Source organism: Thalassophryne amazonica, chromosome 1, assembly GCF_902500255.1.
Source record: "Thalassophryne amazonica chromosome 1, fThaAma1.1, whole genome shotgun sequence".
Lineage (NCBI taxonomy): Eukaryota > Metazoa > Chordata > Actinopteri > Batrachoidiformes > Batrachoididae > Thalassophryne > Thalassophryne amazonica.
In genome coordinates, this window is record NC_047103.1 from 20,423,735 (window position 1) to 20,438,364 (window position 14,630).

At 40.8% G+C, this 14,630-nt stretch overlaps 1 protein-coding gene across 6 annotated transcripts in view; it reads right to left on the minus strand.

The window, feature by feature from the left end:
- cdh19 (cadherin 19, type 2) overlaps positions 1–14,630 on the minus strand; it is a 93,509-nt gene that overhangs the window by 47,957 nt on the left and 30,922 nt on the right. For all 6 annotated transcript variants that reach the window (XM_034166798.1, XM_034166810.1, XM_034166827.1 and 3 more), the window contains 3 exons: positions 13,642–13,761; positions 3,166–3,333; positions 1,344–1,534 (listed from right to left, as the gene is read on the minus strand). In XM_034166798.1, coding sequence (XP_034022689.1) covers positions 1,344–1,534; positions 3,166–3,333; positions 13,642–13,761 — 479 coding nt within the window. The remainder of the gene's footprint in view (positions 1–1,343; positions 1,535–3,165; positions 3,334–13,641; positions 13,762–14,630) is intronic.

Below are 14,630 nucleotides of genomic sequence, written 5' to 3' on the forward strand. Positions count from 1 at the left end.
TGAAGAAAAAGTAGCATTTACTGTATGTACTTTCATTCTGCACGTACCTCATTTCAACTACCATTTAAAGAACGCGTTACCTCTGAAAGGCAATAGATAGTTGGCACTAAAATGATGGCTACTGCATCTTGACATCCACTCTAAAGTGACACTAGACGTTGCACCCCAGTGAAGAGTACAGTCCGATCCCTGACAATAATTTTTTTGTGTGTCAGGTCTTCCCATGTGATGCTGGTTTTAGTGGCTAAAATAAAATTGTTTACCTTGTGCATACAACAACATAAATGACAGTTAAGAATGAGTGGATGGGATGCCATAGGAAGAAGGACATTTTTAAGCAGGGACACCTCCCTGACACCCCCACCCCAATCAAATACACAGAACAAGCACATTCACGCACACAATTTTTAAAAATTTGAGAAAATTTTATTAACAAAATTACTTTTAAAAAGAATTCTATGGAATGGTACTGTCACCCACTGGTGGCCAGATAAAACTGTCCTGATCTAGACCACAGGTTCCTGAACAGCATTTGCGTAATATCCATAACACAGTGACATGCATTTCTTTATGACCGGCTATTTTTCTGTTTCTTTATTTAGTAATTTGCAAAGCATTTATGTGGAGTAGCGCCTTGGGGCAACTGTTTGTTGTGATTTGGCGCTATATAAATAAAATTGATTTGATTTGAGTATGTACATGGAACACTATCAAGACATAAACAGGCAAATTAGTTGCGTAGCTGCAAGAATAACGTGTTCACAATGTTAAATTTGTAAAAAGTATTGTCTGATGACTTATACGATGACACAATTTGACAGTCAAAAGTCAAACAACTGAATTGAAAGATTTAGATTGTTAAAGTTCTAAATTTGAGAACTTGTCAAAGGTCATAGACATCAAATCTTTTTTTTTTCAGTTATTCTTTTTATTGATTTCCTTCAGTTACCTTGCTAGTAAATTACAACCATAGTTTCTACCAGTAACTGTCAACCTTGTATTTTGTCAAAAAAGCATACATTTTTATTATTTCATTTATTTCTTTAAATTTCAAAACAAGTAGAGGGTATAAAGTGCCAGACATTAAAAAGGAATCAACAGGGAGGGATAAAGAAAGAAAATCTTTCCCAAAGCCCAAGATGACGTCCCCAAAGGACTTGTTTTGTCCGCAACCCAAATATATTCAATTTACTGTGAGAGCTGCAAAGAAACAAGAAAATCTTCACTTTTAAGTAGATGAAATCAGATTTTGAACTCAAAATACTTTCAACAATTCAACAATCATTTAATAAGTTGGAAACGGCTCTGTTGTGAAGCCAGAGAATTGCTGTGTGTAGACTTGCCTTAGCCAGCAGAACCACTCCCTCCTGTGTGATTGGGTCTGTTTGGATCGTAAAAGTGGAGCTGCCCTCCAGGTCGTCCTCCAAACTATAGGTCATCTTGGCATTGATGCCGACGTCTCCATCGTCGGCCATAATCCTGCCCACTGTGGTGCCTACCGCGGCATCCTCAGGCACGGCAAAGGTGTACAAGTCTGAAGGAACGGAAACACACACCATAAAGAGCTATAAAGTCAGGAACAAGTGCAAACTGGGCTTTTGTAGCGTATAGCGGCAACTGTTGTGTTTAAAAAGAAGAAGTTTTCTTCAGCAAAGTATCGCCTTCAAAACTTGTCAGTGAGTTGTTAACAGAATTTTGAATAAACTTTTGTACTTTTTGCTAAAATGTGTCCACTTTTGTGTAACATCAATTTCACTTGAAGAAGTTACCAAGTTTACTGATTTAAATTAAATGCTAACAGTTTAAAAAGCCGTTTAAGCAAAATCCAGTAGTAAAATAAGTTTTACATTTAATGGGGTCATAAATGTAAATGGAAGTAAACAGACAGTAAAAGTGGTTGTTCAAAATATCTGAATTAATTACTTCTGGTTTGGTATAAGTCATCCAGCAGAATTATACACCACAGTACAATAGTTTGTGGTAAAATGTTACATCACATCAAACCCTAAACCTCGTATAGCCAGAATTCCTTGATGTAATGGTGCTATCACTGAAGTGACTAAACCTTTTCATGTTGAATACCATTTGCTAAAATCTCAGTTTAGACATGATTATTCCAGCATATTTGTAAAGATTTAGCCAGGTGTAATGTGCAGTGTCTTCTGGAGTAGCAAATCCCAAATTAAAATTCTTAGAAATGAACCATCAACGTACCAAAATGTCAATGACAAAATGGTTTTTACTGTTGACTCAGCCAGAAATGACAAGTTATGATACAATCACATAAGTCATATTGTTTACTGCAACTAAAACAAGAGCAAATACCAATAAATAAATAAATCTGTGCAACACAAACTATACAAAAGTTCCATGTGTCTATAGTCCTGGAGTGGGGGCACAGGACACATGCCCCAATCATGCATCACGAGTATAAGCTCAAAGGAGAACATTGCAGTGACAGAGGGTCAGTTTAGTGAGTCACAGATAAATTGTGGCAACTCCACATAATCCGCACTAAACTCTAATAAGAAGATGAGAAAATACAATTGTGTCTCGTTGCAGTTTTGGCAGCCGCCCAACTACTCGCTCAAAGACACGAACAGGCAACCAGCTGTTCATTTAAAATAAAATAACAAATCAATGCTGCTGATGATTAGCAATTACATGACAATACAGAGGACACAGCTCAGAGTGAAGTGAAGCCGTACAGTATTTAGAAAGCATTTTTACAGTACAGGTGGTGAATATGACATTAATAGTTAAAGATATCATCCTGCCGTCTCCTTTCTGCAGAATTGATTTCTTCTCAGGGCATTCGTTTAGCGAGGTTTATCGCCCAGAAGGTTTGCTTCTAAAGGTCATGACAAATGTCCTCCCATGTGTGTGTGTGTGTGTGTGTGTGTGTGTGAATGGTTAAATTCATCCACTGGCTGACATCATGTGCGAGCACATCAACAAACGAATGCAAGCATTTCTTTCTTTCGCTCTCATTCTCCGATCAACTCCTTTTAATTTTGGCAATGAGATTTGTGCGCCCCCCTGAGCCAGTGCGGTGCAATCAAATAAATACCTCTGGGGTATGTTAAACATGTCTTTGCAGCATTGTACACTTTCTTGTTTTTCAGCTGAGTGTTTGCATGACTGCGAGGCATGACAGTGACTCACGGTGCTGGAAAATGGGTCCATTGTCATTAACGTCAGTCAGATGTACTGTAACTGTGGTGGTGGCGGAGTAACCGCCGCTGAGGCCCAGCATATCCTTCACCTGCACCACCACCAGGTACTGATCCCGTGCTTCCCGGTCCATGTTTGGGAAAGACGTGACGATGATACCTGAGGATGCACGAGTAACACACATCGATTATCAAAACGGGCTGTTTATGTTTTTCTTGCATAAGTTTAAATGAAACTTTACCTAAAGTACTGCAGGAGTGGTTTGACCTGTGAGTTTGAAACAAATAAATTTGATTCCCCCCCAAATGACTATGAACGCTTGAACAGTACAACAAAGCTGAAGAAAAAAAATCCCCAAAAAACTCAGCCTTGAGCTTGTTCAAAATACTGAATTTTACATTAATCTGAAGAAAATTGGACTTTGGTTCATTTCTGTAATGGAACATTTAATTCTTCTTTCATACATTGTGATAAAAGGGAACATTCAGAGGCAGATATGGATTGAAATTGAAAGACTCACTGACAGTGAGGCAAATAAGTTTCTGATCCACTGTTGTTTTTGCAAGTTTTCCCACCTACAAAGAATGGAGAGGTCTGTAATTTTTTTTTATCGTAGGTACACTTCAACTGTGAGAGACAGAATCTTAAAAAAAAAAAAAAATCTAAAAATCACATTGTATGATTTTTAAATAATTAATTTGCATTATGAAATAAGTATTTGATTCAACAGAGAAACATACGTTAATATTTGGTACAAAAACCTTTGTTTTCCATTACAGAGGTCAGACGTTTCCTGTAGTTCTTGACCAAGTTTTCACACACTGCTGCAGGGATTTTGGTCCACTCCTCCATACAGATCTTCTCCAGATCTTTCAGGTTTGGAGTTTCAATTCCCTCCAAAGATTTTCTATTGAGATCAGGTCTGGAGACTGGCCAGGCCACTCCAGGACCTTGAAATGCTTCTTCCGGAGTCCCTCCTTAGTTGCCCTAGCTGTGGCAGCATTGTCATGCTGGAAGACCCAGCCATGACCCATCTTCAATGGTCAAACTGAGGGAAGGATGTTGTTTGCCAAAATCGCGCAATACATGACCCCATCCATCCTTCCTTCAATATGGTGCAGTCGTCCTGTCCCCTTTGCAGAAATGCACCCCCAAAAATGACATTTCCACCCCCATGCTTCATGGTTAAAATGGTGTTCTTGGGGTTGCTCTCATCCTCAAACCACGGCGAGTGGAGTTGATGCCAAAAAGATCTATTCTGGTCTCATCTGGCCACATGACCTTCTCCCATGCCTCCTCTGGATCATCCAGATGGTCACTGGTGAACTTCAAATGGGCCTGGACATGTGCTGGCTTGAGCAGGGTGATCTTGCTGGCTTGCAGGATTTTAAACCATGACAGCATCATGTGTTACTAATGTAATCTTTACGACTGTGGTCCAAGCTGTCTTCAGGTCATTGACCAGGTCTTCCCGTGTAGTTCTGGGCTTTCTCAGAATCATCCTTAACCCACGAGGCACGATCTTGCATGGAGCCCCAGACTGAGGAAGATTGGCAGTCATCTTGTGTTTCTTCCATTTTCTAATAATTGTGCCAACAGTTAAGGTTACATAAAGACAATTAATACAGAGTTTAGATGCAAAAGTTTTAGGCGGGCTATCTGTAAGGCAAAAATTAATAATTTTACATAACAGTTCTCACAAAGATACTTGTCTGTTGTCCTGTAGCCCATCCCAGCCTTGTGCAGGTCTACAATTTTGTCCCTGGTGTCCTTAAGACAGCGCTTTGGTCTTGGACTCGCAAGTCACAGCTAGAGAACACATACCGTGTAATGGGAGGACATCACCTCAATACTCCACCATGAGGCACATGTGTGGATTTGCTGTCCTCACGTGGAAATGTATAAAAACATATTGACTTTGCAACGGCAGGAGCGAATGCATCAGCAAGCACATCGGCAGGCTGTGCTATGTGAAAAAGACCATCTGATCATGTGTACACTCAGCTGGTGATCTGACTGTCACGTCACCCATGTCAGCTATGGTCCACATGACGCGATGCTTGCTGGAGACGTGAGGCCAGCTGGACACGCAGCACTAGCAGATGTGGACATAAGAGCACACTGCTTCATCCATGTCATTTCATGACTTGACATCTATGACCATGGCTCATCCAGAGGAACAGAAGGATCATAGTTGTATTTTCCACTCGATAAGAGGGATTAAATGTTACAAATTGCGGTGTGTTTTTTTCCCAACAGCAGTGGCATGATGTGGTGTCACATGCTCCAGTTGTTCGCACTGAGTTCATGCACGTGCACGCACAAAACCGTCGCTGCATATCGTTCATGCCTGTCTGACCGTGTGTTTCTCCCAACAGCAGGTGGAATGTTTTGCGGTTCCCCATTTCATTTTTTGTTTGCGTTTGTTTCAGCTGGTTCCTGCTTCTTTCACCCAACTTAACTTATGTGTGAAGGGGCCATTAAATTCCGACAACTGCGAGAGAAGGAGAACCAACAACTTGCAGATGTTGGCTTGTTAATTAAAAATGTTATCTGCTTCATTAATGAAGCTAAAGTATTTATTTCACTCATACAACAGCTCCTGACACGGGTTTTCATTGTTACTTTGAAAAATACTACTACTTTGAAGTCATCACACAAAGGTGTGGTGCAATGATTTTTCCTCTTTTGTCACTCTTCAAAAGCTTCCTTTGGAATTGTTTTGTTTTCAAAATGCATTATACCATGAAAGCAGTAGTTGGCTCAGGCATACTGGAGATATCTATGTGTAAAACTCAGTTTGAGTTGAGTACATTTTTAATCAGGGGGTCGGCAGGGTTAATATGGAGTGACTTGGGCCAAGTTTGTTGTGATTTGGCGCTTTATACATAACATACTTATACATGAATTGAAATATAATTGACCCACGCCCTTTCGGACTCACAGGCTTGTTTATATAACATTCATATTATTGGTATGTTTCTGTTCTTTCGGATTTGTGTGTGTGCCGAATAAATCCATTCATTCATTCAATCAGCACATTCCTGGTCCCTGGATGAGAGATTTGGTGAAAAACTTCCATCACTTTTTCAGATATCTTGTGCTCAGTCAATCAAGCATTTACATCCTCAGTCATTGCCAGAGGATGTAATTGAGGATTTTATCTTAAAATGAAGTAATCCCTAACATGACCAGCCAAAGCAGAGGTAGTGAGTTATGGTAAACGACTGAAAAACTAAAGACAATTGATTCAAATAAGTCTTTACTACTTGCTATTTTTGACAAGGAAGTAGAATTCCCAACAAGTATAACTGCAGAATAAAGAAAAATAGATTTTTACCTAAATTGTGGCTGAGCCAATCACTAATATTATTTATATGGATTCCTTTAGCGATGATCACACCTCTTCTTGGGGTTAAAGAATAAGATCCAACGTGGACCTTGCTACACTGGATGAAATTAGGATTCAAGTAAGCTCAGAGACAAACATAACTCTTATTAGACTGATCCCACATTGTCATTGTCCCATATTGCACGTATCCCTCTAAAACATCAATTAACATTTAAAATACCCAGCTTTAATAAAAAAAAAACCCTTAAATAGCTAAACAACATTAATAAGTATACCTAAGTTAAAAATAGTTAAAAACAACTATTGCACATGTCCCCCCTTGTTCCAATTAGAATAATGCAATTGTTCAATTTCAGTGAGGTTTAAATTTAAGAATATTTCAACTACTAGGCTCTATACCAGAGGTATTCAACTCCAGTCCTCAAGGGCAGGTGTCCTGCAACTTTTAGATGTGTCTCTGCTTCAACACACCTGAGTGAATGAATGAGGTCATTAGCAGCACTCTGGAGAACTTGACTGCATACTGAGGAGGTTATTCAGACATTTGTTTCAGGTGTGTTGGACCAGGGACACATCTAAAAGTTGCAGTACACCGGCCCTCGAGGACTGGCATTGAATACCCCTGCTCTATACTGTACACATACTAGCCAAATTCCCGCACTGGGAGGGGGTATTCAGAGACTAAAATGAAAACTTCAACTTCACCAACAAAGATATCACTTCCCACCTATCCTGGCATCACCAACTGATCGGCCTCCCCTAAAAATCGGTCCACCCTGCCTTCACTGCACTTGCGTCATTTCTGTGCGTCAGCAGCGATTTGTCGATTATCACCTTGTTTCTGCTTAAAACTGCACTCCAGTCATGATCTATCTCAGCGACAGATATCTGAAGCTTTTGTACAACAATAATTTCCACATAAATTTAGCAATATTTCATAATAAAAGACAGAAGAAGCGATCGGAGTGCTACAGCCAGAAGAGCTGCTGCTGCTGCGTTCACTGCACCTCTGTCATTTCAAAGAGTCAGTAGCAACTCTCTGATTATTGCCTGGTTCCTGCTTAAAACGGCCTTGTTTCTGCTTAAAACTGACTTTAGAATGATTTAAAAGGTTTTACTTTGTCATCTGATGGTTAATAATCACATTATTCACTTTGATCACTTTGAGTGTAGAGAGTCTGTCTCAGACAAGCTGCTGTGGTCCCAAATGATGCATGAACAGTGAAGGAAAGGTTGACCGATTTATTTTATTTTTTTTTTGGGGGGGGGGGGGGGGGTGCATTCGGTCTGCAACACCAGATTCCAGAGAGCTGTCAGGGCACAACTAAACCTGTCTTGAGAAAAGACAGCTGCTACTACTGCTACTACTATTATGCTAATGTTACTTTCAAACATGAAGATGTAAAAAAAGTTCAAAGGAAAGAGAAGAGAATAGAAAAGTATACCAACATTTTCTAAACTTGCTGATGATGCAGCACAAAAGTGTCTCTCCCCTTATATACTACTGCTACTACTAAAGTGCTCAACAGCCCGTGTGTGTGTGTGTGTGTGTATGCAGCATGAAACTTGTGCAGCTTTCATAAGACAAACATCTGTAAAAAGCCAATGCTGTACATCGATGTGGATCTTCACCGAAGGCCAAACTGCATTTGTAGGCAGTCGATTATTTCACACACATGACCACATAAAAAAAAGAAAACAAAACAACGAAAAAAAGAAAGTATATTCTTTTAACTCTTGACTGAAAGACAAATACGGTAAGTTTTTAAAAGTCAGTTTCATTGGTTGGTGAATACTCTAACCCCGGTTGGATGAGGTTATAATGAATACATCACACTATTGTATTTTGAACTCATCCCCAAAGTATTCCACGTACAAACTAACCTTCGGCTTCCTAAAGACTCAGAATTGCCAGATTGCATATTGTGATACTTGCCTTAAAAATATTTTTGTGACATCAATAATGCCCTCTCCTTCCTCAGAGTTATGTCCAACACTGAGTGGGAAGTGGGTTAGTTGTCCTCTGCCTCTTTACCCAGCAGAGCCTACACAACCTTTTTTTTTCTTTGCAGCTTTTCATGCTGAAAACATTATTCATTTTCTGTGTACAACATTTTTTGCAAACTGTCAAATATACCAGTTTACACACTGAAAATGTACAACCCAGAATGTTATAACGAAAGGTGTTGGCAATGTACACACGGAGATGCAGGCCCTAGTACTGGCTCAGCACGTCTAGGGTTTCTTCCATTCAGAGCTACGAAAACCAAACGTGGCAGGTTGTTTTTTTTTTTTTTAGCTTCATCACCAATATCTCATTGCATTGACTATCATAGAAGATACCTTGAGAAAGTGTTACAATCTGATGCCTTGGGAATAAAACAGGCTGACTTTCCAGCACATGAAATGAGCAATTGGTATTCCGTTCCTCTGATGGACCTACTGAGCTTCAATAGCAACCACTTGGAAATGTTGAGCTTATTAAGAGCGGGCGGCATGATCTGAAATATGATCTTTGCAAATCCATGAGTTTCCATTAGCTTAATAACCTTGTCAGTTAGTTCTGTGTAACACTGATGATTAGATTTCTGTGGATTGGGCTTTGTGGAAGTGCCAAGCATCCATTCTAGTGAAGCAGATAACAGAATACTTACAGAAGAATCTTTCAAATTTGGCACAAATACTCCTGAGACATTACTCTTTTGTTAAATTTTCAATGGGCAGCCAGGTAGGGGTTACTTGAAGAATTACACAGGGGTCAAAATTTAAAAATGCTCCAATCATATTGACCGCTATATCATGCTATTTGTTTCTCCATAGGTATAGTTTGGACTATCTGTGACTGAATATTATGGAGTTATGGGGTAAAAACAGCAAGAATGGTGACAACGGTCAATTTCAGTTTGTACAGGGGTCAATAGTTAAAGTTTCTCCAATTTTGTTAAAGTGGTGCAAATTATTGGTTGTGCTAATAGGATTAATAAATTGAATAGTTTTGACTGTGCTGAATGTTTGGTCTCCAAAGTAAAGGTCAATCAAGATCAACATCCATCAGATTCTATTGGATTCCACTGGTTGGCTTATTAACAGCTAATACAACGGTAGCTTATCTAGCTATAGTTAGCTTATTTTTGTGATTTATTTTACATGGTGTCAATTTTTAATATTCTTTTTATGTGTTCTTTAACAGATATCAACATATATGAGGTCTGTTAGAAAAGTATCCGACCTTATTATTTTTTTCAAAAACCATATGGATTTGAATCATGTGTGATTACATCAGACATGCTTGAACCCTCGTGGGCATGCAAGAGTTTTTTCACGCCTGTCGGTTACGTCATTCGCCTGTGGGCAGTCTTTGAGTGAGGAGTCGCCCACCCTCTCGTTGAATTTTTCATTGTTTAGGAATGGCTCAGAGACTGCTGCTTTGTTTGATCAAAATTTTTTCAAAACTGTAAGGCACAACTGAGTGGACACCATTCGATAAATTCAGCTGGTTTTCGGTAAAAAATTTTAACGGCTGATGAGAGATTTTGGTCTGGTAGTGTCGCCGTAAGGACGGCCCACGGTGCCTGACGGCGATCTGCGCTTCGAGGCGGCAACGTCTCGCTGTTTCAAGTTGAAAACTTCCACATTTCAGGCTCTGTTGACCCAGTAAGTCGTCAGAGAACAGAGAACTTTCAGAAGAAGTTGGCATGAGGGGTTTATTCGGACATTCCATTGTTAACGGATATTTTGTAATGAAAGAACGTGCGGGCAGAGTCGCATGTCGGGCCGGACCCGACCGCGGGGGGTCGCGACAGGAAAAACACCTCCGTTGGAAACCTTAACGGGCAAGTTGGAACATGCCCAAGCTGTTAAACAATTTCTCAGTTACTCACTTGTTGAAAGCCATCAAAAGCCGCCTGAATTTTACAAATGGTTTTCAACACAGAGGTGTTTTTCCTGTCGCGGCGCACACAGATTTGCGCGCACGTCTTTCATTACAAAATGTCCTTAAACAGTGGAGTGTCCGCATAGGACGTCCCGCTCCGTGGGAAGTCCTTACAGCGACAGAAACACCCCATAATCTCTCATCAGCCGTTAAACTTTTCACCGAAAACCAGCTGAATTTCTCGAATAGTGTCCACTCGGATATTCCTCACAGGTCCAGAAAAAAGTTTGATAAAGCAACGCGCGCCGTCTCCAGCAGCGTGTGAAACAAAGGAATTCAGCCGAGAGGGCGGGACCACATCTCACTCAAGGCCTGCCCACAGGGAAATGACATCACCGACACGCGTGAAAAAACTCACGCATGCGCACGAGGGTTCAAGCATGATTGGTGTAATCGCATGTCAATCAAATCCATATAGTTTTTTTTTTTTTTTATAAAACTGCCGGTTAGTTTTATAAGATACCTCGTAGTATCCTATTTTGGGGTTTCCATTAGATAGCATATGGAATATGTATTTTGTCTTCCTATAGTAAGCTAGCAGGGTGAACTTTAGATAGATACCTAAAACATATTACATCATATCTTCTGTTTCTATAATAAATTAACCATATTTATAGCATAGCCTACTAGCTATATTTTAATTTTACTACTAGTCTACAGACTAGGTATACGTATAATCTTCTCCTGTATGAATATTTAAGTTTTAGAAGCTAACTCCTATAATATTATGTAGTACTATATGTTGTTTATTTCCCTTATCGTGGAAATATCACTTATATACATGATGTCCATTTTCTTGAGCCGCTTGGGTGGGTAGGAAGAGCTCCCATGGGATAAAAAAGCTTTTCAACCTACCATCCCTGGTTCTCAAGACCAGGCACCTATGTGGCTCTACTCTATTCTACTCTTCTTTTTTTAGATATTTAGGTATACCTTAGTATACTCTAGTAGAGTTCTGCTTTAGAATTGGAATATATTATAGAAGACACACCTTACTGAATTTTCATGTGACATATGTTACTCTGTAACATGATAACTAAGCATGACACATGGTGCAAACTATTCCTTTTTAGAACTCTATTAACCCAACCAATAATTTGCATAACTTTTGACCCCTGTACAAAGTGAAACTGACCTTTGTTGCCATTCTTGCTGTTTTTACATTCAGTCACAGATGGTCCAAACTATACCTTTTTGGAATTGATATGATCAGACAACTAATGTGGTATAGTTTTCAATATGATTAGAGCACTTTTAGATTTTGACCACTGTGTGATTTTTCATTTGACCCCTACCTGGCCGCCTATTGAAAATTCAAGTAGTTAAAGTGCTTTTACAAAAGAGTAATGTCTAAGGAGCATTTGTGCCAAATTTGGTGCCTGTTCCCAGAAATGAGCTTAATTATCATCTCCACTATTCTGTCTATTACATTGTCTTCTTGGAGTTCAACTGAACTACAAGGTCTATTAGAAAAGTATCCGACCTTATTATTTTTTTCAAAAACCATATGGATTTGAATCACGTGTGATTGCGTCAGACAAGCTTGAACCCTCGTGCGCATGCATGAGTTTTTCCACGCCTGTCGGTTGCGTCATTCACCTATGCGCAGGCTTTGAGTGAGGAGTGGTCCACCCCCTCAGCGGATTTTCATTGTCAGGAAATGGCGGAATGATTTGGGCTTTTTTTCCCATCAGAATTTTTTCAGAAACTGTTAGAGACTGGCAGCTGGAAACCATTCGAAAAATGTATCTGGCTTTCTGTGAAAATTTTACGGGCTTCACAGAGAATAAGGACTGTTACTACAGCTTTAAGGACAGCTTTAAGGACGCTTGGTGTGCCACGCTCCGTGCCGCCATCGAGAGCCACAAACCACCGGATCATTTCTAAACGGATGGCTCTGTGGAGCCGGACCGTCGTGTGCACTTTCTCTGGTTATCACAAGAGCTGGACATCAGCCATTTTCCGGCAGATTTCACTTTTAACAAGAGATTTTGTCATGGAAAGCCGAGCGGAGGCTTCGCGCATCACGACCGATTTGCTGATGGAGCGAGACAAAGGAACACCTCCGTTTTGGTCTCACAGGACCGCGTTGAGATGGCGTTCAGACAGCTGTCGGTGGTTTTTCCATCGAGTGATTATCCGAGAAATTGTGGATGTGCCTGGACATGCCAGAACATGTCCCGTGAGACTTCATCATGGCGTTGCTTTGCGCCATTGCGGCACCGCCGCGACGCGCGGAATTCCTCCGCACGTCTGTCTCAATGTGCCGAAAAAGTGCTGATGTCCATGTCTTTTCACAATTCCTGTGCTAGTCAGAAGACGTCCCGGATAAAACACAGCGTCCAGTTTGGAAATGAACGGCACATTCCACTGTTACAGGAGTTTTTGTCATGGAAAGAGGAGCGGAGGCTTCGCGCGTCGCGGTGGTGCCGCATGGCGCATAGCAACGCCGTGATGAAGCCTCACGGGACATGTTCTGGCATGTCTAGGCACTCCACAATTTCTTGGATAATCACTCGATGGAAAAACCACCGACAGCTGTCTGAACGCCATCTCAAAGCCGTCCTGTGAGACCAAACGAAGGTGGTTTTGTCTCGCTCCAGTAGCGAAGCCATCGTGACGCGCGAGGCCTCCGCTCGGCTTTTCATGACAAAATCTCTTGTTAAAAGTGAAATGTGATGGAAAATGGTTGATGTCCAGTTTCTGAAAAAATTCTGATGGAAAAAAAAGCCCAAATCATTCCGCCATTTCCTGACAATGAAAATCCGCCGAGGGGGTGGACCACTCCTCACTCAAAGCCTGCTCACAGGCAAATGACGCAACCGACAAGTGTGGAAAAACTCACGCATGCGCACAAGGTTCAAGTTTGTCTGACACAATCACACGTGATTCAAATCCATATGGTTTTTGAAAAAAATAATAACGTCGGATACTTTTCTAATAGACCTCGTATATATATTCTGGCAATCAAGCCTGCACTCTGTCTGAATTTTGGAAGTCTTCATTGTGAGACTTGTCAGACAAACGTCATTTTCAAATCAGGACTAGGAGCACGCACGGGTGTGACCATTGTTACATCCAGTACTTTGAGTAAATCTCCCAAGTACTGATCCTTGAGTGTGTCCCATCAAATACCCAAAGTGAGAATACTCAGTAATTTGATTACAGCTGTCAGCGGTACCTGTCTTCGGCTCAACAGAGAAGTACGGCTCCCCCTGCAGGATGGAGTAGATGAGCTTGGCGTTGTTTCCAAACATGGGATCATCAGCATCTGTGGCTGACACCTGGGCCACCCTGGTCCCTGTGGGGGGAGCAGATCACACAGCCAGAGTTAGCTCAGGCTGCCGTTCCAGTCACGGGGAAATAAAGTGATTATACCGCAGTCCCGCAGGGTCTGTCTGTCTGGCTCAGGGGGGAGGAGCAGCAGTGGAAATGCAAGTCGGGGGGTTGAGGTGAGGCTAGAGGAGGGATGTTGACAAAAGAGTGAGTGGGGATGGGGTGTAGCGCTGGCCTTTCAGAGCTCAGTAAGCTGTGCAGGTGTACATGACATCCCCTCCAGTCTTATAGCAACATCTCTCCCGCCGTCCACCTGCCCCCACATTTGTCTCCTCCACACTGATTCACTTTTGCACTTGCCATATCCTTCTCCTCACCTTGCTTTCTACACATTTCTGTCTCTTGTTCCACAGAGTATTCCATCTCTCTCAGGGAGGAATTAACTCCAGTATTTCCTATTCTCAGTCTCCGCCTTTCCACTCTCACACTCTCTTTCAAGTCAAATACATTATGATTTATTACTAGAGAGATATTATTCTTCAAAAGCAGATTACATATAAATTGAAATGGTAATGTTTGTGGTATGAAAGGGCAGTGCTTATAATAACATGATTTAAGGAACGCATCCATAAAGGCATGCAGGCTGTGATGCAGAATCCAATACTTTTAACTTCCTGAATAGAGGCGAATGACAGATATTCATAAAGGCTTTTGTTCATTTCTTCTTTCAAGATTAAAGTCAGGAAGATTTATTGAAAATGATAAAAAAAAAAAAAAAAAAATACGAACTTGAAACTGTTCGTCTGTACACTGGAAAAAAAATTTAGCCTTAACTAACAAGTTTGAATTATTTATTCTTAAATAACAAGATGATTACATACTTCAGTTCTAATC